Consider the following 23233-nt stretch of genomic DNA (forward strand, 5'->3'; position numbering starts at 1 on the left):
GTAACCGCCCAAGGTCATAGAGCTACTAAGGGACAGAAGCGGAATTTGAATCCAGGTGTCCACACCTGATCACTGAGCTGTACCCATAAGTTTGGCTCCCTTGGATTTTGTTTCTTGACTCACCGCAGAAAACAGGGTCTAATGTCAGAGCCCAGCCCAGCTGATGGCAGAGGAGTTGGCGGAACAAATCTGATGCTGTGCGTTTCCTTCCTGTCCCCAGCCCCCGGCTCTGAGGCATCCGTGAGTGCTGGCTGAGGAGGGTGGCAGTGCCGTGGGCTGTTCCTCCCTTTCCAGCTGTCGCTGGTCCTTATATCTGCGCCTGCAGTAACCTTGGCTAGGCCCGGGAGGATTTCTTCGAGCTGCTCTCCTGGAGTCAGCCCTGGACCCTAGGTTTAAGGACGTGGCACTGCCCCAGTGGGTGAAGGCAGTGCCCATCCAAGGCTTGCTTTTCTCTATCACTGTCTTGCTGCGAGACCTGGGCTGGAAAGCTCATGGCCTCCTCTGGTCTCTGGTCCCTCCAGTTGTACCCCCACCACTGCAGGTCTACAGATACCGCCTGCCAAAGCTGTGTGGGTGTCTGCTTTGGGACCCCACGACTCTTCCCGCAGAGAGGATGGAGCTGTCGAACCACATCTCAGGGGCAGTGCCTTCTCTGGTTTCCTAACCCCATCCGGCATTGGCATTGGGTGCGGCCCCCGCCCTGCCCTCAGGGCACTCTCCCCTCTCTTGGATTTGGGCACACCAGTCTCCGCAGCCCTGGAGTTCCTCTGCCAGCCCCGCCCCCCTCTTTGGGGTGATTTCTCTCACTCAGCTAGGCTCTGTGCAGATGCCTCCAGATCTCTATCCTGGGGTCCCTTAGGCACCTTAAACTCTGCACCCCATCCAATAACCAGCACATGACAGCGTCTCCCCCAGGCCTGCTCTTCAGGGGACTGGCACCACCCAGCTGCCAGAGCCAGAAACCAAGCACACCTTGTTCCCCCCAAATCACTGGGGTTTGTGCTCTCACTTCCTGTGCTCCTCCTCCTCGTATCCTCCTCCTCCCAGCCCTACTGCCTCCACCCTGGCCCAGGCCACAGCCCTACCCCAATCCAGACAGTCTCTCCATGAATTCCCTGGTGTCTTACCTTTGCCAGCATCTTCCTAAAGCCTTCACGCCTCAGAATCAGGTCTCGAGGAGCCTTGATGAGGCCTCCAGATCCTTTTCCATCCTCTTCCCTTGCACCTCTCCCAATTTGCCTCAAAGGTGTCATTTTGGCCTCCCTGCCTTTGCCTCTCTGCTGGGGGGGACTTGTCCCCTTCACCACACCCATCTTCTGGGATCCTTCCCATTCTTCAAAGTCCAGCTATAAAAATCGTATAAGTACCAATACCTCTATTCCCACACACCTCTACTCTTAGAATTAATCACTTCTCCAGCCTGGGTCCCAAAAGCTCTGATGACATAACATTCTAGTTAAAGTTGTGGACTCTCACATCAGCCTAAGTGTATTTACTACACTTTTGAACCTGAAGGTTTGAAGGAAAGGTGAGGCTCTGCAGAGAGCGCCCAGCACCGGGCTCCAGGGGCAGCGGCTGCTCTCACTCTTTGCTATAACTGACACTTCCAAGGTCCCTCGGACGTTGTAGTGCGCATGGCCCTCCCACCGCAGTGCCCACATAGTGCCTGGCAAACAGGAGAGGCTCAGAAAGACCTTGGATTTTAGAAATGGAACTCCCTCCTTGTGCCGCCCCTTTCCAGAGGTGGTAAACTTGGTTGGATGCAAGGTTTGCCTTTCTGAGACTCAGTTTCTCCCTCTGTTAATTGTGGATAGCACTAATTTGATTTCAACCGGTGGTCTACTGCTGGGCCATGGACCAGTACAGTCTGTGTGGTCTGTTAGGAACCAGGCCACACAGCAAGAGGTGAGCGGTGGGCTAGCTTTATCTTTGTTTGCAGCAGCTCCCCAGCACCAGCATCACCGCCTCAGCTCCACCTCAGATCATCAGGCATTAGATTCTCATTAGAGCACCGGTCCCTGGTGCCAAAAAGGTTGGAGACCGCTGGTCTACAGGACCAAGATGAGGCTTGTGAAGCACCTAACACATGATGCAAGGACACAGCTTCCTCTGAACATGCCCTAGAAAGGGTGATTTGTAGTCGTGTCCCTTGGAGGGCAAACAAGTCAGATGCCACAGCGGCCTGACCCCCGCAGCAGAGCTCCCTTACCCCACTGCCCTTCCAGTTCCCGGCTGCTTTCCCAGCGTGGGTTCTTGGGCCCAGAGGTGGGCAGGGCTGAGCCATCATGGAGCGACAGCGACCCCGTGTGGCGAAAAGATACAGAGCAGGAGAAAACAACCTGCTGGCCGGGTCTTGGCCAGAGGACCTCCACCCACCTACTTACCCACCAACACTGCAGAGAGGTGTTCCTCACTCCACCTACAAAGAACATATTTCCGACGTTGACAGTCAAGGTCCTGAGTGGTCATTCCAGAATTTCCTGCCATAGTTCGCAGCCTCTCTTACCTCTTTCTCCCACCCTCTGCTCTAAGACAGACACCCCACCTGGATTTGTCACATGCTGGGCGCTATGCAGGAGTCTTTATAGATATTATTTAATTTCATCCTCATTACCCTAGGAGAAAGTATTATCATCTACATGTTGCAAATGTGGACCATGAGGCTCAGGTGGAAGAAGTGGTGTGCCCAAGGTCACTCAGCTAGGAAGCAACAGTCAGGATTCAAACCCAGGACTGCAGATCCCTCCAGGTCACAGCACAGTGAGAAATCAATTTATGCAAATGCAGGGCTATGACACAGGCTGTAATGGGTGGAATTTCTGAGATCACCAAAGCAAGCAACTTTCTGGGGTGATCCGGGAAGGAGGGCTTCATTCCCAGGATAGAGGACATTTGAGCTGGCTTTGCAAGATTAGAAGAATTTTCCAAGGCAAAGAAGGCAGGAAGGGCATTCTGAGTGGTAGTAACAGCATGAGTAAGCAGAGTAAGGAGGTTAGCAGAATGGTGTGTGTTTGGGGACCAGCAAGGACCCACTCTGGCCGAAGTGTAGATGTAGGAAGGGAGCAATAAGAGATAAACTGGACAGGCCAATGGGGCCCTGGTAAAGTGTCTGAACATAGAAATGGAGGTTTGAACAATGATGGAGGCTCTTGGGCCAACAGTGCTGTGTGTTTGGGGACAGTTGCCCTGAAAATCCCATTCCCTCTTGGGAGCATCTCTTCCTCAGCTGCACTCAGCATAAAGAGTGGAACTAATGGCCTTTATGTCTCTCCCTTCCCACACAGAACTACTATCCAGGTCCTGGAAATTATGGGGAGAGGGGCAATCCATACACAAAACTGGAGGAGAGCGCCTGGAACCGGTCTCATTCCGAGGGCCTCATGTGCAGGATGACCAACAAGCCGCTCCCCTTGGCTCATCAGGTATCCCCCTCACCTGACCAGGGCTGGCTGCCTTCGTGCACAGTCCTGGGGGCAGACTCCCAGAGCAGATGAAGAAACCAAGACCCTGCAGGTCGGTGGGCCTGCTTTAGCAGCCCTCCTGCAGACAACGGCACCTGTGCTCTGTTTTAGGGGAGCGGTCTGGCACCGTGCACCTACACCTTGAAAAGTGACCTGGAGGCAAACCTGGGCCGATCCATGGGCACCCGCGGCTTCTATGACATTTTCTCCGGTGATCGAAACAAGCCTACTTATGGACATTACTCTGTGCAGGTGGGTACCCAGGCAGGGTGCGGGGGTGCATTTCCCAGCAGGATGACAGGCCTCACCACCACCAGGAACACCACACCGTGTGTGCCAGGCCCTGAGCAGGGCCCTTTCCGCACTCTGCTCACGCTTCGCCCTCACAGCAAAGGCGAGATATGGCGCCCTGTGTCGGATCAGGAAACTCGAGGCTGTCCGCACTGCTGGTAAGGCAGAGTGACAGTCTGAACCCCAGCAAGGCTGTCTGAGTTCACCGCCGGTCCTCTCTCCTCTGCACTGGCACGAGCCTCAGAGGAAGCGCAGGTGGCCACAATGCCAGGACGGCATGGGAAACTGTCCACAAAGCCTGCAGGGACCTTGACCGCTCAGATCTGGGTGTCCTGCTATTTTGGATACACTTCCCGAGCATCACAGATCCAGCGAAGCTGGCTGAGTTAGTGTCACGCTGTCAACAGGCAGAGAACTGGAGGGCCTGGAGGGGAAACTTAAGTAGCATTTTAGCTTGACCCCCCTTTTCCTGCACCAGTCGAGTTCCTGTTGTGTGATCCATAGCACCCTGTGCGTTGCTTTCTTCACGCTCAGAGCAACTGGACTTGAGTATTTGTGTAATGACCTGTTTATTTTGTCTCCTCTGTGCGTTCCTTCAGTGTATGTGTTTATTCCAGGTAATAGTCTAGGTGCAGGGGAAACCTGCCCCTAGGGTACTTACATTCTGATGGAAAAAGCAACACAGAGGTAAGTAAAAAACAATATAGAGTGTTAACAGGTGGTGAGGGCTACGACGGAGTGCATTCGGAGCACTAGGGAGGCGGTGAAATAATGAATACTTTTGGACTGGTTGGTAAATAGCCACTGAACTGAGCTCTGCCACCTGGTGCCAGCTCCCCTGAGCCTCCCAAACCTTTCCATGAGCAGCTTGTAAGGTGGTCCAGCCTGGCGCAGCAGGGGCCTTGGGACCCTCATCAAGCCCATTCTGATTGGCTAGTCAGTGCCCAGGCAACACGATAACATTTTTCATTATCTAAAAAAGTAATAGACTTTATTTTTAAGAGAAGTTTTAGGTTCACAGCAAAATTTAGCAGAAAGAAGAGAGTTTCCGTGTACCTTCTATGCCCCTTCCAGGCACGGTTTCCTCCACCACCAGGATCCTGCCCTAGAAGGAGGTACATTTATTACAACTGATAAACCTGCATTGACATGTCATCATCGCCCATCATACATTAGGGTTCACTCTTGGTGTTCTACATTCTGTGGATTTGAACAAATGTATAATGACACGTACCCACCATTATAATATCATACAGAGTAGTTTCACCACCCTAAAAGTCTTCTGTGTACCCCCATTACACGGGTTTTTAAGTATTTGGATGGTCGCTCCTGCTTAGAACAGTGCCTGATTCGGTAAATGTTCAGGAAGTGAGTGAAAGAAAGAAGGAAGGGCTACACTTAAGCTGGTGCGCCACACAGGGTGCTAGTAGACCGTCGGACTAGCCCCTGGCCGAGGGCTGCATGTCTCCCACCCAGCCGGGCACTCGGGCTGTGGGACGGTCCGCAGGCAGTGTGGACAGTGATGCCTCATTGTGTGGCCACCTGCTTTTCTCTGAGTGCTGCTGAGGGTCCAGAAGAGGGGCCCTTGACTTTCCTGGCCTAACAGATACATTCGTTTCCCCCTCTCTGTTTCTCAGAAAATAAAGCCCAGGGAACTGATGAATTTCAAGAGCTTCACGGACGAACTTAACTCACGGCACAATAAGAAGCGTGGGGTGTTTTCACAAGTTTCCCGCAACCCGAAAACCCCTACAGAGAGGATTTACTGGGCCACCCTCAGCCAGTGTCCCCGAAAACTAGTTAGTGTCTGCCCAAGGCCTTCCTTCCTCTCTTGGAAGGTGGCTGTCCTGCAGGGCTGGGTGGGGTGCTGGTGGCTATTTCTGGGGGGAAAACTGAGCAGGCGGGTATCAGCCCCACCTGCTTTCCAGTCCTGGTCTTGCACTTACAAGTCATGCTGGGTGGGTCTCTCTCACTCTGAGCCTTGGTTTGCAGGCTCGTCCTCGGGCCACATCCAGGTGGCCGCAAGGATTAAATGTGGTTGAGTACTGGACCTCACCACATGGAGCCTGGTACCCAGAAGTGCCCAGCCACTGTTGACCTCCATCCTGCCCCTCCATCTCCCAGAGAGAGGACAAGGGAGGACAGGGGTGGGGCAGAGTGTGATTACAAGCTCTACCTTGGCAGAGGGGCTGCACATCTATTTGGGCCAAGGGAGCGGTGGACTCCTTTTTTGGAGGGCAGCAGCCAGTCATCTGAGTAGGCCCTGGACTTTACCGGGGCCCTCCAAGCAGAGTCCTCCCCGCCACCCCCAGAGAGAGAACCACTAAGGGCTTAGGGAGGAGTGGGGTTCTGGGGGAAGGAAAAGGGGTACCCCCATTTCCTGAATGCTTGCTCTGGGCCAGGCCACTGCCAGCCCCGCCCTTCCCTATGGAGGGATTACCATTTGCATTTCACAAAAGGAAACTGAGCCCCAGAGAAAGGAAGAGATTTGCCCAGGCTCCCCCAGCAATGGTGAAGAGTGAGATTGGAACCCAGCTCATCTAGCTCCAAGGTCTAAGTGGCTTCTGCTCCCCAGGCTGGAGCCTGGAGCATCTTTCTGGACCCTGCCAAGCTGTGAGCGTCCTTGGGAACCTGGACAGAGGTGTCAGGCTAGTGGGTGGGTGGTTAGCATAGGTGGCAGGGGTTATGAGGGCCACACAGGGCCCCTACACTCCTGAAGGATGGGCTCCTGGTGAGTTAGGAGGTGGCTGGGTACCTCCCACCATCCTTGGGTCAAGACCCAGTGCCGCCAGTTGGGTAATGTCAGCTGCCAGGAGCCCTTACCTGCTCTGGGTCCAGGCTGACCACTGCCAGACCCGGCCAGCTTTCAGCCGTCATTCCCTACCCCAGGCCACGTCTGGTCCCGGTATGTGGCTTCCTTCAGAGAACGAATGCAGAAATATCAACCAGCCGCCATTCCTGCTGTCCTCCAAGCGAATAGGCACAAGGGCCTACCAGATGCTTCAGGGAAGCTGGGTGAGTGGGTCTGTGTCATAGGGTACGTGGTAAGGGGCAGCCCCAAACCCTCCTTGCCTCCATGGAAACTGTTGCTCCCACCCCTTTTCTCCCCAGGGGCTAACACACCCACTCTCACTGTCTTTTTTTTTTCTATGGCATTGGTTTCCAACTCTGAGCAGGCATTAGCATCATCTTGGAGGGCTCGTTAAAACATGGCTTGCTGGGCCCCATGCCAGAGCATCTAATTCAGCATCCTGGAGGAGGGCCTGGGAATTTGGCTTTCTAACCATCCCCCAGGTGATGTAGATGCTGCTGTTGGGCACATCACTGCACTATGGGACATCACCCTGGAGCCATCTCATTCTCTTATTTCCCCAGGGAAATTCTCTGTTTGTCTTGGGGCCTCAGGGCAGCTGGTGGAGCTGGCCCATCCTGGCTGAGCAAGGATCCCCTTTGTCCTCTCCCTACCCCTCTCTTCCCACTCCCCAGAGGTTATAACCTTCCCCTGTCCTGACTTCCAGCTAGTACGGGTTAGTTTTGCCTGGTTTGGAACAGCTGTATATTTTTAAAGTCTCTCCTGGTTTCCCTGGGAACATTTTCCTGTGACTTATTTGTCTTCCCATTATGCTCCCACTGCCCCACTCACAGCCCACACCTGAGCTTTCTCTCCTCTGAGGAGAGCAACATGCCAGCCACACCCTCTCTTCACCTCCCTGAGTGATGGCTTGGTCCCCCGTGTGCCCACACTCCCTCCCCTGCCTGATTCTCAGAGGGCCCCAGTCCTCTTCATTCTTCCTTTTCTCACTTCCAGCCTGCATCTCATGCAGGGAAGAGGGTCTTCTCTCGAACACCCCAAATAAGATGGTTAGACAGGAGCCAAACAACCATGCTGCTGCCACAGAGTTGGCCAGAGTGCAGGGGATGGGGGTGGGTGGGCGGCGGGCAGAGGCTGAGCTCGCCTGGCCCTTGCAGCCTTTCTGACTGCACACCCAGCTGGGAGCCTCTTTCCCGTGAGACAGGCCTTTCCCTTGTCAGCAGTGAGTCCAGCTTCGCATTGGACTAGTGTTTGGCTCCTAACATCTCCCAGCCCACCCTTGGCCTGCTCTTTACAGATGGCGGGGTTCTTTTCCTGCCATTCTTTTGCCCTCACTAGTCACTCTGGGCAGGGCGCAGCTCCTTTCCGTTGGCACCTCTTGTATCTACGACCCAGGTTTCTGGGCAGGATGGTATATTAATTTCCTAGGGCTGCTATGACAAAAGTGGTTGAAAACAATAGGGCTTTATCTTCTCACAGTTCTGGAGGCTGGAAGCCTGAAATCCAGGTGTCAGCAGGGCTATGCTCCCTCTGAAACCTGGAGAGGGGGAAGTCCTTCCTGGCCTCTTCTTAGCTCCTGGTGGTGGCTGGCATTCTGTGGAATTCCTTGGCTTATAAATGCATCGCTCCAATCTCTGCACCCATGTCGAATGGCCATCCTCCCCCCATATGTCTCTTCTCATATAAGGACGCCGGTCACTCTGGATTAAGGCCCCCCACCCCCACCCCAGTGTGACTTCACCTTAACTGATGACATCTGCAATTACAGTGTTTCCAAATAAGGTCACGTCGAGGTACTGGGGTAACCCACGTCTTTTTCATGTATCTTTTCTGGGAGACATAATTCAACCCATAACAGATGGAGTAGTGAGGAGCCTGGGGAGGGCAGGAGGCCTGAGATCAAGTCTCCAGGCCAGGCACTGGGGTTGCTAACGTCCGGCCTCCTCTACCTGGTGCAGAACCCCGTGGGTGTGGGCCGCTACCTCAACACCTGGCTGATGGAGACAAAGGACCAACGGCAGCGATATCGGTCCCTGTTCCTGGCGGGAGCCCAGCGCTACCCCTCGGACCCTGCCCGGGATAAGCTTATGCAGTGAGTGCCACTGGAGCTCCAGCAGAGGGGCCAGGGCAAGGAAGGGGCTCCCTGTGGGGTGGGCAGGGGCTCCCTCTGCCTTATACTTGCTTCCGGTGGAGACACAGCCGCTGCCCCTAGTGTCAGCCAAACAGCTGCAGTGGTGGAGAGAGTTCCCAACCTGGCTCTACTGCTTACTGGCTGTGCGAGATGGGGTTCATCACTTAACCTCTCTGGGCCTCATTTCCCTCAGCTGTCAAATGAGCAAAGGACTGTGGAGACCCAAACGAGATGCTCTATCTAAAGCTCGTGCTAAGGAACTCATCAACACTAACTCCTGCACCCACAACCCACAAAGTCTAGCCTCTGAATTGCAAGGCTTTGCCCCCCGGAATCTCAGTTTCTTGGTTTTCTTAATGGGGTTGGTAAAACTTATTTCAGAAAGTTGTGAAGCCAAAGGAAAAAAGTGCATGAAATACTGTGGCTAGCTGTAAAACAGCTTGCAATTGTTAGCTGCTGCCATATTTTATTGAACTAAGAGGCCAGCAATTGCAATGTATTCTCAATTTCAGAAATGTTAAAATGTAAATAAGCATGCACTTTAGAGCTGATCATTTTGTTGTTGGAGATCCTGGGGCATGAGGACCAGATCACTCAGGGAAAACCAGCTTTAAACTATTTTAGTCAAAGTAGTCTTGTGTTTTATTCCATGATTTACTCCCTTGTTTTGGTGGCTTCCATAGAAATGGTAAAAGGAGGTAACATTTTTGATAGACTATCATGCCTACATGCCTAAAAAAATGTTTTTTCCTGCCTGCACAACTGATCAATAGTTTGGTTGGAAATAAAATTTTAGGTTGGAAATAATTTACCCTTGGAATTTTGAAGGCTTTGCCTCATTGCCTTCAAGTTTCAAGTGTGGTTGTTGAGAATTCTGTTGCCATTTCGATTTTCTGTCCTTCATATGCAATCCGCATGGTCCTTTCTGGAAGCTGTTAGGATTTTCTCTTTGTCTCCTGTATCCCGAAGTTTCATGATGATGGGTTTTAGTGTGAGTCTATTTTTATTTATTGTTTTGGTTCTCCATGAGTTTCTTTTTTCTGGAAACTCAGGATCTTCTATTCCAGGAAGATTTTTGCATTTTGGTCTTTGGTGATTTTCTCTCCTCTGTTTTCTCTTTTCTCTCTCACAGATAAATCTTAGACTTTTTGATTTGATGTTCTATTTTTCTTATCTTTTGTTCCTTATATCTGACCTCTGCCTTTTCTGTCCTACCTTCTGGTAAAATTTCCCCTGTCCTTATCTTCAGACTCTACTATTGCCTTTTTATATGTTGGCTTTCATCTTTTTTAGCTTTTGTGTGTTGTGGATTGCTTCCCGCCCCTCCCCACAATCTTTTAATAGCACCCAGTTCTTTGTCATGTTCTTTTATCTGAGGATAATGACAGTTTTCCTTCAGTTCCCTTTTGCTCCCTGCATTGTATAAACTTCTTCCAAGGTCCTTTTTTCCTTTCACTTGTTTTATTCATATTTATGAGAAAAACACTAAAATATGATGTGCATCTGAGTGGGGCTTGTTGGTTGGTGGCTACACTGGGAGTGATTGATGGGGATCTGGTCATTCCCTTGGGAGACCCTCAATGTCAGTGTTTCGAGGTGTTTTCCCTGGGACCATTCAGCTTCTCTAGAAAAGGATCCCACATCCTGGGGGTTGTTGGGGGTCGGGGGCGGGGAGTGTGGGTGCTGGTGTTTAGGGAAGGGGGCTGGGGGTCTCAACCAGTATATGGTCTTCCACTGGGTCCCTCTGTTCTCACTGGCACCTGGCTGCCTACCTTCCACTGCGCCCACTTCCTCCCTCTGGAGTATCTCCCACCGCTAAACCTTCAGTCTCCTGCTAGGTGGGTGAGGAGTTAGTTGGGGAGGGAGTGTGTCTAACTTTCTCCTTGTGTTCAGCCATCTGTCTTGTGCCTGCTTTTTGAGATACTGGTGCTTCCAATTCCAGGACCTCTCCAGGGTTTGCGGCAGGAGCTGGCAAGCTTCTCATTGGCTCCTCTACTGCAGGCAGCTCTTGCATCGGCCCTCTAGGCTCTGCAAATGCTTCCTTGCACTTTGCATTTCCCCAAACCTTAACACCTTTGTCTCCTTTCTTGTTTATCAATTAAAAAAAAAAAATTCTATATAGTTTTTTCAGTGGATCGCAGGAGGGAGGAGAAATAAGTGCATATATTCATCCGCCTTATTTAATTGAAAGTCATACGGAACTTTTTTATTGTGCAAAAATATTTTCTTTCCCTTTCTAGCCAAGGCGGTTAGTTTTCTTTCATAGGTGTTCAACCAGGACCAGAGAAGAGAGCAACTTGCCCAAGGTCACACAGCTGGTAAGTGATAGAGCTGGAAGTAACATACAGTCCTTTCCCTCACAGAGCAGGGCTCATTCCACTCAGCAATGTGAGTATAACTGTGGAAGACTAGGCCCCAGACTGTTGACTGTAGTTATACCTGAAGGGTTACTAGGGTCTTTCTACTTTGTTTTATTTCTAAAATTTTTGAAGTTTTCAAAATAAACATTATTTTTATAATCAGAAAAAAAAAAACGAAAAACAAATAGGAAAAGGACAAGAGCTCTTGAGAGAGACTACACAAATGATGAGTTCTCCTTGCAGACCTGTCTCTAGCCAAGAGCAACCCTTTATCTTCCAGACCTCACTTTTCTCGCCTGTAAAAGGAGCATAATTTATATCCTGCAGGGACATATATCCTACAGGGTCAGCCTTAATTAAGGCTTATGAATGCTACTGAATGGAAGCCAACCAGCAGGCCCCTGTGGGCGTCTGATTGTCAGGCTGCTGTATGACTCTTGCTGAGGCTCAGGTTTGGCATTGTCCATGGAGGCCCGACCCACTTGGGCTCTTGGACCCACAGTCAGAACTGTGTCACGAGGCACAGAAGATAGGTCATAGGCGGGCCAAGGATTTCCTTACACACTCTTTTATTGATTGATTCCTTTAAAAATCTGCTCCGTGTTGGGTCTGCCCTGGGCATGTCTGAGCTGCCGATTATTTTCAGGTGACCAGAAATGTTCTCTCATTCGCTCACTGAGTTTTTCATTTCTGGTTTTATATTTTAATTTCTAAGAGTTATTTTTCATTTTCTGAATGTTCCTTTAAGTACAACATGCTCTTATTTCATGGACACAATGCTTTCTTATCCTTTGAAGATATTATTGTTGTTGTCATTGTCGTCGTTGTACTTGTATTAGCATTTATTTGATGCTAAATTCACTCCAGGGCCATAACTGTTTCTTCAGTTTCTTCTGGGATGTCTTTTTCTTCCTTGCAACCTCCTCTTCTGGTTTAGGAACCGTCTGCTCTTCTTCACTGAGAATCATCTCAGTGTTGCAGGGGGATGAGCTCTGTAAGTTCTGCACCTCCTCTTGGGAGCTTTGTTCACCTGGATGTGCTTAAGGACTAGAGAATCTACATCTAAACCCTTAAGTTCAGCATCCCTCGCTGCATTTTTAAGCATGTGCAGCAAAAATTCAGTACTCTTTTTGGGCCACCGACCCTGCATCCAGCCCCACTTGGGTGGGGGCATGCCTACCAACTCCACCATTGTAACGATGGAAAGGCACACATTGCTTCCATAAAGTGACATCCTTCAGCTACTTGAATGGCTTTTCGGATATGCATACCCTTGATGGCCTGGGCAGTTTCATGAGTGTTTTTAAAGTGAACACGAAGATGTGAACCTCTTGATTTGCATGATTTTATGGGGTTTTCTGGGTCAAGTGAATAGCGAGCCATTTTCAGAGGTCACTTCAGGCTGCTTACAGGAAGAGCTGAAGATATATATTATTGAGATGATTGCCTGACATCATCTGTTTTTTTTTCAGATCACGTTTTTTTCTGTCTGTTTTTTTGGGTTCAGTCTTCCATATCTGAGATTTCTCTCAAATGTCTGGTGATCCTTGGTCATTGACTCATACCTAACTAAAACTCCCACTGAAGGCCTTCTGAGCCACGCTTCTCTTGTTCAGGCCCGCTTCCACGTCTGGAAATGTACTTTCCCTTCTAATAAAGCATTTCTCTTTCTGTTGTAAATAAATAAATAAATAAAAATAAAAAATAAAAATAAATAAATAAAATATTTTTGATTGTCGATCACAGACTTCATCACAGGATGAGCAAACTGAGTGCACTTGGGGAAACTTCAATGTCCGTGTTGTTATAATTTTTCTCTTGGCCTTGGTTCTTCTGGGGGATGTAAGCCTGGCTGCCAGAGCTCCAAGTGGAGGAGAAGAGCCTAGAGGTCTCAATATTTAGTGACCGAACTCCCATTTTATTCCCTGTTTTAAATGAGGTACTCCCGATCTCAAATGTTCCCGGTGTCATCCTGTACAGAGAACCTTGCTGTCTTCAGAGAATAAATTCTCCCATCTTTTTTCACGAAGGGCACTCATCTGGATGCAGGGAGTAGGGTGGGAAACTGACATCGCACAGACTTCTGATCAATTTCAGTTCCACCTTCACTTCTACTTCCAGGAGCACTTGGAGCTGCCGATTCCCCCCCAGTCCTGTGGAGCCGAAGGAATCCTGAGCTGTATCTTCTCCTGGCTTAGGATTTAGATTTCTTGGGTCTGCTACCCAAGAAAGTTCATTACCATTCTTCCATCTGCTTTAAAGTTCCAAAATATTTTTTCTCACTGCTGCCGCTTCTATTCTTTTTGTCCTCGTGGGTATGTGCTTTAAATTTTTATTCCTTTACTGTTGTTTTAGTGAGATTTCTGGAGGTTGGAAGATTAATGTATGCATCTGATCCACTTATAGTGTTTTATGAAATGTTTGAGTTTCAAAGGTAGAATAAAAATCTTGCAAGCATTACATCTAAAAGGACAACCTACAATCTAAATAAAAGACAGTCAGATATGTTTTGAGCATCTCTTCTGAAAAATGAATAATAAAAAACACTATATAGAATTCTTAAGAAAAAGACTTGAGACTGTAAAATTTTCTATGTAGCCAAACTATAGTCATGTACAAGGCAAATTGAGATGCACAAGGATTCAAATGTACCTTTCCTGAAAATATTACTGGGGGTTATACTACAGTCAACTGGAAAATGAATTCGCATTGAGAGCTCAAGAAAGGGAAAGAATATATCTGTCTATGATATACCAAATAAATGTAACCAACAGCAACAAAAAAAGTGGTAATACAAACAGCAAGCAATGTAGAATTCAAGGCTAAATTATTAAATGGGACAAAGATACTGGAGTATTTAATCATGATAAACAATAAAATCCATGAGGACGTTATAATCCTAACCTTATACACCCAAAATAACAGTGACAAACTCCCACAATCATAACAGGAATTCTTAATAGGTCTGTCTGAGAATAAGGTAAAGATATATAAATAATTATTTGGAGGAGTTAAATAGGTATATTTTATTCCACATTATTTTCAGATAACTCATAGGACGTTTATAAAAGTTGATCTTCTAAGAAAATCTCATTTTAAATGTCTAAATTAAAACCATCCTACATAGAAAAATTTAGATTACTTTTTTCTAAACATAGTACAATAAAACAAGAGGTTAACAAATAAAAGAGAACCTCAAAAACCAAGTGTTTGGACATTACAAAGTTCTCTACTAAACAGCTCTTGGATGTAAGAGAAAATCAGGCTTAAAATAACAGGCTGTTTCGAAATTAATTACAATGAAAACTTTTTATCTAAACCTACATAATATTGTCAAGCATCCATCAGAGGACAATTCAAAGCTTTAATTGCTTTTAATATAAAATAAGAAAGACTGAAACCCAAAGAAGTAATTATTCTACTCTAGAAGTTTTAAAAAATCAAAATAAATTTTAAAATAAAGCAGGAGTAAAGAATTAATAAAAACAAATAGAGACTGGATGGGTGGAGGCCTTCTCATTGGACCCTCACAAACCCTCAGTGTTTATGGGCTAATGTTAATCCCTGCCTTCGGCCTCAGGGTGGTAATTACAATCCAGTGTGCTTGTGGATGAGAAAATGTAGACAGTCCAGACTGCGTCAGTGCTATCTCCCCCATCTTATACATGAGTAAGCGAGACTCCAAGGGGTGGAGGTGATGGAAATGGCCCAGCGTCCCGCAGCCAAACAGAGGCAGGGCAGAGACCAGGAATTGTGGCTCTGACTCCAGTCCTGGGCTTCTGCCACTCCTCCCTTGCCAGGTTTGGAGGAGGCCATGGATGGCAGAACACAACATGTCTTACAATAGATTGCTGTCTTCAGTCTAGACAAGGGAGGTGTGTGTGCGTGAGTTGTGAAGTCTTTTGGAATATATCCTTACAGCTAATCTTTTTCACCCCTTGCTCCCAAGCTTCACCTGTTTCTTCCTGCCAAACCACAGGGTTATGGGCATCTAGCCAGGCAGCCTGGGATTTAACTCCTGCATGGGAACGGCGGCCTTTTGCTTTTCATTCTTTAGAGTTGTGTACACAGGTACTTATACATCTGGTTGACTGACCAGTGGACCAGGTTTTCCATCTGTCCATCTTTCTGGCTCTTACTGCTAGATCTTTTTACTCCATCTGCCCACCCTCTGGTCCTGTGGACATGAGCACTCTGTGCTCCAGCCAGGCCTCGCTTTGTACCATGCTCTTGCTCTTCAGCCCTTTGGCGTTTTGGCCATACTGTGATCTGTTCTTGGAACATCCTTCTCCTAGTTTCTGTCTGGAAAAATCCTATTCAATCTCCACAACTCCACTTAAATGGGAAGCCTTCCCTGATTTTTTTCAGACAGTGTCTCTTCATTCTCAGCCTCTTGAGAATTCCTAGGTTGGATCGCTTTTAAAAATTATATTGTAATATTTGTTAATATGCCCGTGGTCCCTACTAAAGAGAACATTTCTATTCTCTGGCTCGACTGTCTAGCTGGCATGTGTAGAAGGAGCTCACTGAATATTTGCTAAAGGATGAGTCAGTGTATCGATTGCTCTAGAATTTGGGTAACTCCATGAAAGGAGTGCACGGGAACTTCCGGTTTGACTTGGGAGAAGTTTATTTTTCCTTCTAAGTTTCTTTCGCCTGAAATTTTATCATGAAAAATTTTAAACATACAGCAAAATTGAAAGGCTTTTACAGTATACATCTGTATACCCACCACTTAGGTCATGTCACTAATGTTTCACTCTTCCTGTTTGATGATACATTTTTCTGTCTGTTCATTTATTAATCTATCAAGCATCCATCCATTATCATCCTTCTATCCATCTATTAATCACCTTACAATCTGATAAATTTTAAAGTAAATGGCAGACATCAATACAATTCCTTCTGAATACTCAATATGCATACCACCTTTTCAGCATTTTAAACAAAAGCCATATTCCTTGTCCAGTAATCTGAAATTGAAATCATAAATATCCATTCTTAATAATAATCATAGTAATAATAATAATAATAAATTCTTATATCCTTGGAGTTTATAATATATAACATGATTTTATATGTATTTACTGGATATAGTAACTTTAAAAGGTAGGTGTTACTCTCATTGTTTTTCAGTTGAGAAAACTGAAGTTTGGAGAGAGAAAGTGTTTTCCTAAAGTCACTGCTAGTCAATGGCATTTGTGCATTCAGTCTTCAGAAATTAGTTGAGCACTTACTATGTGCCGAACACATCCTGGCTACTGGGACATTGCAAAAAAGAACCAGGCAGCAGTTTTGCCCCAGAGTGGCTTCCAACTTCTTAGGGAAGGCACTCACCTCCATTTTGACAGTTACAGGGCAACATGAGAAGCGGGATGAGGGCAGGTGGGACCCAGGACTTTTCTTTCTGCATTTGGAATGCTTTCCCCACTCTTCCCCCTTCAGCTTTCTGAGGATGAGAGCAGGAGGGAAAGCAATTTGAACCCAGAAGGCTAAGGCAGAGAGAGCCTGCACCGTGACCATCTTCCTGTACTCACCTTGCCTGCCCTCGTCCAATTGCTTTACCTCTTGGGCCTTTGTGCATGCTGCTTTGGTGGGATATTGGAAAGTTTGGACAGGAAAGGGGGACTCTTAGGAAGTTCAGCACAGAGTCCTGCGTCTCACAACTCCCAGGACACATTTGCTATTGAACACAGAAGTCTGGTGATTACCATGGAGATAACATGGTGCCAAGGAAAGACAGGGCCTTAGCTCCAAGGGAAGGCAGAGTGGAGAGGCCATATTTTTTCTCTTCTTTTCTCCCTTCCTTTCCTCCATCTTTCCCTTTTTCTTCCTTCCTTCCTTCCTTCCTTCCTTCCTTCCTTCCTTCCTTCCTTCCTTCCTTCCTTCCTTTTCCTTCCTTCCTTCTTTCCTTCTATCTTTCCTATTTTGGGTAGGGGTGGGTGGATGTAGATACTTGAGCATATTTTTGGGCTGATGGGCAAGGAAGAAGCAGGATATTCAGGTGTGAGGTGATGAAACCTGATCCTTGCATCAGCTGGCCTTGGATAGACCAGGGAGTGGGGGAGACAAAAAGGTCGATAATTCAATAAAATTAAGCCAACATTTTCTAGGGGCCAGGAGTTCTTGCTCAGGTCACAGGAAGTGAGGCAGAGGGGAGGGGTTGATTTATAATCAGGTACATGACAAAGGGCTTAGTAAGATGGTGTGAGAGTGTGCAGTACAGAGAGAGGAGTGCCCAAGCATACCTGGGAAGGTGATACAAAGAGATGGAGGATGCTCCAGGCTGCCAGGAGGGGTGTGGTAAGAGTTGGAGCAAGATGAATCAGGCGGGACAGGAGTATAGTATCTTGATGTAGGAGTCTGGACTTTTTTTTCAGACAGATACCTGCAAATCACATAGCCAACAAGCTTTCCTCAAAGTGCAGTTAGCACAGGAGGAGATCTTTGGAAAGGGCCACTTGGAAGGTTGGAAAATATTGGGATGGGACTTGCCTTTGCCTCTTCATTTCCAAGTTACCAGGCAGCAAACCCTTAGAGGGTATGAGACTTTACAGTAAACCCCGGAAAGAGCTCTGGATTGGGGGAGGGGACTGGGTTTCTGTACTTACAAGCTGTGTCCTTGACGAGTCACCTGAGCTTCCTGAAACAGGTTGTTTTCTCAGTGGCCTCAGTGTTTATGGCCCCTGTCCCAGTGGGTAGCCTGGATTCTGCTGTGTATGGTGTGTCTACTCGATAGCTGCTTTTAGGTCAGCCTGACTTCCCAACCTGACTTGGCTTGTTTCAGGCTCTGACAAGTGTGAGGAATGTGGGATATGAAGTGCCAAACACGTGCAAGGAAGTATGCTGGGATTGCCCTGGAAGCAGGTTGTGTGTGATGGTGGCAGGAACAGTGGCCTGGAAGGCAGGAACAGGTGTTCTGTCCCGGGTACATACAAATCATTTAATCTTTTTCTGACTTTGAGGCTACATCTGTACTGGATGGACACCTATATTCAAGGCCATGGCTATGTTTCTAAAGCACTTACAGTTGAAGGTATAGTACATTGCAGGGGAACAGAGAAAGTACTGTGGAAGTTCAAAGGAGGAGGATTATATCCAATTTGGAGACTCAAGGAGGGCTGGTTAAAAGAAATGACATTTGAGCTTGCTCTCAAAAGTTGGCTAAGGGTTGGGCTTGACAAGGCAATAACAACCATTTGTAAAAGGTTAACTGTGTGCCAGGCACTGCACTCAGCTCTATTTAAATATTATCTCTTATGGGCCTCACAGAGCTCTGAAGGGTAAATATGACTTTTATTATGTAGATGTGGAAATGAGTTAACTTTCTCAAGGTCACAGTGAGTTAGTGATTGTACGGCTGTTGCAGTGTAACAATTCAGTGGCTTAAAACAATATCCATTTCTTTTATGTATGAGCCTGTGGGTTAGGTAGGGGCTGGCTGGTCTCCGATGGTCCTAAATGGGACAACTAGACTCTCTAGACTCTCTTCCACATGGGGTATCATCGTTCAGCAGTCTAGCCTAGGCTTGTTCTCATGGAAGAGGCAAGGGTTTGCGAGAGGAAGCGTGCAAGGCTGTTGGCAGCTTAGGCTCACAACGGCACCATTACATCATCCACGTTCTGTGGGCAAAGCAAGTAACAAGACTAGCCCACCTTCAAAGGCAGGGGAAGTAGACTCTACCTCTTGATGAGAGAAGCTGCAGAGTCACATTGCAGAGGGCATGGAGACAAGAAGTGGAGACCTGGGCCATTTTTACTCTCTATTACAGTAGCAGAGCAGGGTTGGATCTCTGCTCTAGCTGGCTCCAAGCTGTGTTCTTTCCACGAGGCTTCACTTCCAGGGAGGATAAACAATTTGTAGGACAGAAGTGAGCAAAAGAAAGGGAGCAAAAAAAGCTCAGGACATGTTCGGAAAACACTAGATGTTTCATCCTGGATGAGGTGTGGGGTGTATAAAGGGGAACAGCAGAGAGTGAGGCAGGCAGGGTTGATCTGGTCAATCTTTGGAGAACTTGAATACAAAAGTGAGCTGCTTGGACTTTATCATGCCTGTTAGAAGCCATGGAGGGATTTTTTTTTTTTTTTAAGTCAGACTTATAATGATATAACTCTGTACAGTAAAATTCACTTTTAAGGAGTACATATCTATGAGTTTTGACAAACATGTATGATTCTATACTCATAAAAACAAACTATAGAGAATATTACCACCCCCCAAAAAAGATTTCCTTGTGCCACTTAGAGTCAATCTTCTCCCCTCCCCCAGTCCTTGACAACTACTGATATACCATTCCTATAGTTTTGCTTTTTCTAGAATGTCATATAAATGGAATCATGCCATATATAGAATTTTGTGTCTTTTCTTTCATTTTACATAATGTTCCTGAGATTTGTGTATGTCATTGCAGGTATCAGTAGCTCATTCCTTTTTAATGCTGAGTTGTGTTTCATTGAATGGATGTATCTCAATTCGTTTATTTCCCAGACGAGGGACATTTGAGTGATTTCTAGTTTGGGCAATTTTAAATAAAGTTGCTATAAACAGTAATATGTGAGTCTTTGTTTAAACATATATTTTCATTTCTCTTTAGTAAATACCTAGAGTAGGATTTCTAGGTCAAAGTATATATATAACTTTATAAGAAACTGCCAACCTATTATCTGAAATGTCTGTACGAGTTTGTATTCTTACTAGTAATGTATGTGTGGTCTAATAGCTTCATCTTCTTGTTAGCATCAGTATTGTTGTTTTTTTTTCCCTTCTAATGTTAGCCATCCTAACAGTTGTAGTTCCTTATGGTCTGAATTGGTATTTCTCCAATGACAGGATGTTGGGCATCTTTTCATGTACTTCCGCCATATCTCTTCTTTTTACATTAAAAAAAAAAATGGGTTGCTTTCTTCTATTAAATTTTAAGAGTTCTTTATATATCCTAGGCATATATATTTTTTTTTATCAGATAATTGCTTTGAAAATATTTTCTCCCAGACACTCAGAAGGGTTTTAATGGGAAGTAACTCTTGAGTTTTAAAGGTGTGCTCTGTGGCATTGTGGGGTAGGGGAGTAAATGGGGAGGGAGAGACAAGGAGGCTGTCTTAATAGTCAGGTGAGAGCTAAGTCTCTGAGCCAGGCCAGGGGCAGTGGTCTAGGGAGGAGCAAAGAGCCAGAGGCATGGGGCCCTTTGGATGGTAGTAAAACCTCTTTTACCCTTTGAGCCCACCCTCCCTCCCACCTTCCTTCTTTTGACAGATATTTATAGAACACTTACTAAGCATGATTGGGCTAGATGATCTTTCAGGTGCTAGGAAGTTCTTATAAGCCAGCTTGGGTTCTGATGAGCTGAACTAGGTGCAGAGCAGAGGGATCCCCTCCTTAAAACTAGGCTTTTCTGATAGAAAAGCTCTGGAGGTCATCGATTTTGGCCTCTCACCCAATGTAGGATCTCCTGGGAAGCACAACCAACATGTACCTGTTCACTTCCTGTGGGTGCCCCTCCTGGGATGGGGGGCTTACTCCGTCCAAGGGACCACTTTCATTTTTTCTTTCTCTTTTTTGTCTTTTTAAAGGGAAAGGATCACACCTTTTACTAAGGGGAAGTGCCCTCCTACAGTGGATTACAATTCAGATCCTACTCCTTAAAGCCACACATGGACAGCCCGCGGTGACCAGAAGGCCCAAAGGACTGAAGACAGACCTGGGGATGGGAGGGTGAGAGTGGGAATGGGGGCGGGGGTCTTGGAGAAAGGACATATGGGAATGCCTAGGGGAGGGAGAGATGTGGTGATGTGATGGAACCACTTTTCTGGAGACATCTACCTGGAGGTCACAGTGCCTGCTGGGACAGCTAGGATGAGAGATCTTTTGTTATGAGATATCAATTATCCTGAGAACTCAAATCAGCTAGTGACATGAACATGGGAGCCAGACAGCAGATGGACTAAAAAGGTGGAACACGGTTGAAACTTTTGGAACCCCTTTCTATAAAGCCAAGGTGCTTAACTCCCTGTTCATTAAAATCCAAAGAGGTGGGAGAGTGTGGCATATGTCATAAGACAGCTCTAAGTCCCCGCCAGGAGTACTTAATCTCCACCCCAGGATGCTTCTGGAAGCTCATGCTATGAGTAGGCTGCTGACCTCCAGGCAATGTGCAGCCATTGGGAACAATTCGTTTTGTCCCTAGAGTCAGGCCTCATAGGCACACCAGTCTAGCACAAAGTTGTGTCTGTGGGCATTGGCCACAGTGTCCTGGGCTGCTTCCCGTACTGTTGTCTGTCAGTGAGATTGAAGAGGATGGTAGAAGCAGATTGTCCCTAGAGAAAAGGAGATAGAGGCACCACAGCCTCAGCCAAAAAACTCACATAAAAAAAAAGAAAAATATTTTGAATACTTCTTCAGGACTTGAGTGCCTTACAGAAAGCAGTACTTTCTCATTCAGGTCAAAATAACTGTTTTGGAAGAAATAAAACTGTCTTTATTCATAGACAACATGCCTTCTATGTAAAAAATCATACTGAATCCTCAAAAAAGGATGATGAGCCCAAATAGATACAAACTAGAGCTAATAAGTCAGTTTAGCAAGTTCAAGAAATAAGATCAATACACCAAAATCAACTCTTTCTATATATTAGCAATAAAAAATCAAAAATTGAATATGTTATTTACGATAGCATCAAAACTATCGAATACCTAGGTATAAATTTGACAAAAGATGTATAAGATCTGTACACTGAATTTAGCTAAAATACTGCTGAAATGAAAGAATACCTAAATGAGGGAGAGATATACCATGTTCGTGAATCAAAGACAATGTTTTTAAGATGTTAGTCCCTCCTCCTCCCATATCAATCTATGAATTTAAAGCAATACAAATCAAAATCCCAGTAATTTTTTAAAGTTGACAAGCTGATCTAACACATATATGGAAATATAAAAGACATAAAATAGCTAAAACGAATGGGAAGAAAAGGAACAAAGCTGGAGAACATTACCTCATCTCGCAGTGTGAAATTGGTGTCACGATAGACAAATAGATTAAAGGAACAGAATATAGAACCCAGAGACAGACACACATAGGGGCAACGGATTTTCAACAAAGGTGTAAAGACAATCCAATGGGAAAATAATCTTTTCAACAAATGTGGTAGAACTATTGGATAGTAACATGCAAAAACAAAACAAAACAAAAAAACAAACAATGACCAGGCTTGAATTACATACAAAAATTAACTCAAAATAGATTATAGACCTAAAGGTAAAATCTAAACTATAAAACTTCTAGAAGAAAACATAAGAGAAAATATTTGGGCTTTGTGTTAGGTGAATATTTCTTAGATATTAATTTGACTACTTATTCAAATGTTTAACTATTTAAACAATTTGTTAAATTAGACTCAATTAAAATGAAACTTTTGTTCTTTTAAAGACACTAAGAGGATGAAAATACTAGCCATAGACAAGAAAATATTTGCAAGTCATATATCTTATAAAGGATTTATATCAGAATTCATATATTAGTCATGCAAATGCGAATTAAAACCATAATGAGATACCACTGCCCACCTATTAAGATATAAAAAGAATGACCATATCCAGTGTTGGTGAAGATGTAGAACAACTGAAACTCATACACCATAGGTGGAAATATAAAATGGTACAACCCCTTTGGAAAAGTTTGGCAAGTTAAAAAATTAACCACACACCTATCATGTGATCCAGCCATTCCTCTCCTGAGTATTTACCCAAGAAAAGAAAGCGTGTCCACACAGACTGTGCAGAAATGTTCCCAGCCACTTTATTTGTCATAGCCCCAAACTGGAAAAAACCCAAATGTCCATCAATAAGTGAATGAATAAACAAATGCAGTTTAATCATACATATGTCAAGACAAATCAAATTGTACACTTAACATGTGCTGTTTATATGTTAAATATACCTCAACAATTGTTACCGTTTAAAAGAAACTAAGGAGAAATAATGCAATGTAGGATCTTAGGATTCTGGAAAGGGAAATGAACATTAGTACTAAAATTGTTGTATTTCAAATAAGGGCTGTGGTTTAGTTAACATGATGCCAGTGTTAATATCTTAGTTTTGATCATTTTACTATGGTTTTGTAGAAGAGAGGTTGAGTGAAGGGGCTATGAGAAATCTGTACTATCATTGCAACTTTTCTGT

General features: G+C 45.9%; 1 protein-coding gene and 1 pseudogene across 1 annotated transcript in view; one reads left to right on the forward strand and one right to left on the reverse strand.

The window, feature by feature from the left end:
- LEXM (lymphocyte expansion molecule) overlaps window positions 1-20841 on the forward strand; it is a 29017-nt gene extending 8176 nt beyond the window's left edge. The window contains exons 6-11 of the mRNA XM_016120250.2: window positions 3285-3422; window positions 3573-3713; window positions 5390-5551; window positions 6642-6767; window positions 8523-8656; window positions 20626-20841. Coding sequence (XP_015975736.2) covers window positions 3285-3422; window positions 3573-3713; window positions 5390-5551; window positions 6642-6767; window positions 8523-8656; window positions 20626-20698 — 774 coding nt within the window. The 3' untranslated portion in view covers window positions 20699-20841. The remainder of the gene's footprint in view (window positions 1-3284; window positions 3423-3572; window positions 3714-5389; window positions 5552-6641; window positions 6768-8522; window positions 8657-20625) is intronic.
- LOC107497904 lies at window positions 11885-12445 on the reverse strand (annotated as a pseudogene).
- Window positions 20842-23233: the final 2392 nt, after the last annotated feature.

This window comes from Rousettus aegyptiacus, unplaced genomic scaffold (genome assembly GCF_014176215.1).
Source record: "Rousettus aegyptiacus isolate mRouAeg1 unplaced genomic scaffold, mRouAeg1.p scaffold_m13_p_1, whole genome shotgun sequence".
Lineage (NCBI taxonomy): Eukaryota > Metazoa > Chordata > Mammalia > Chiroptera > Pteropodidae > Rousettus > Rousettus aegyptiacus.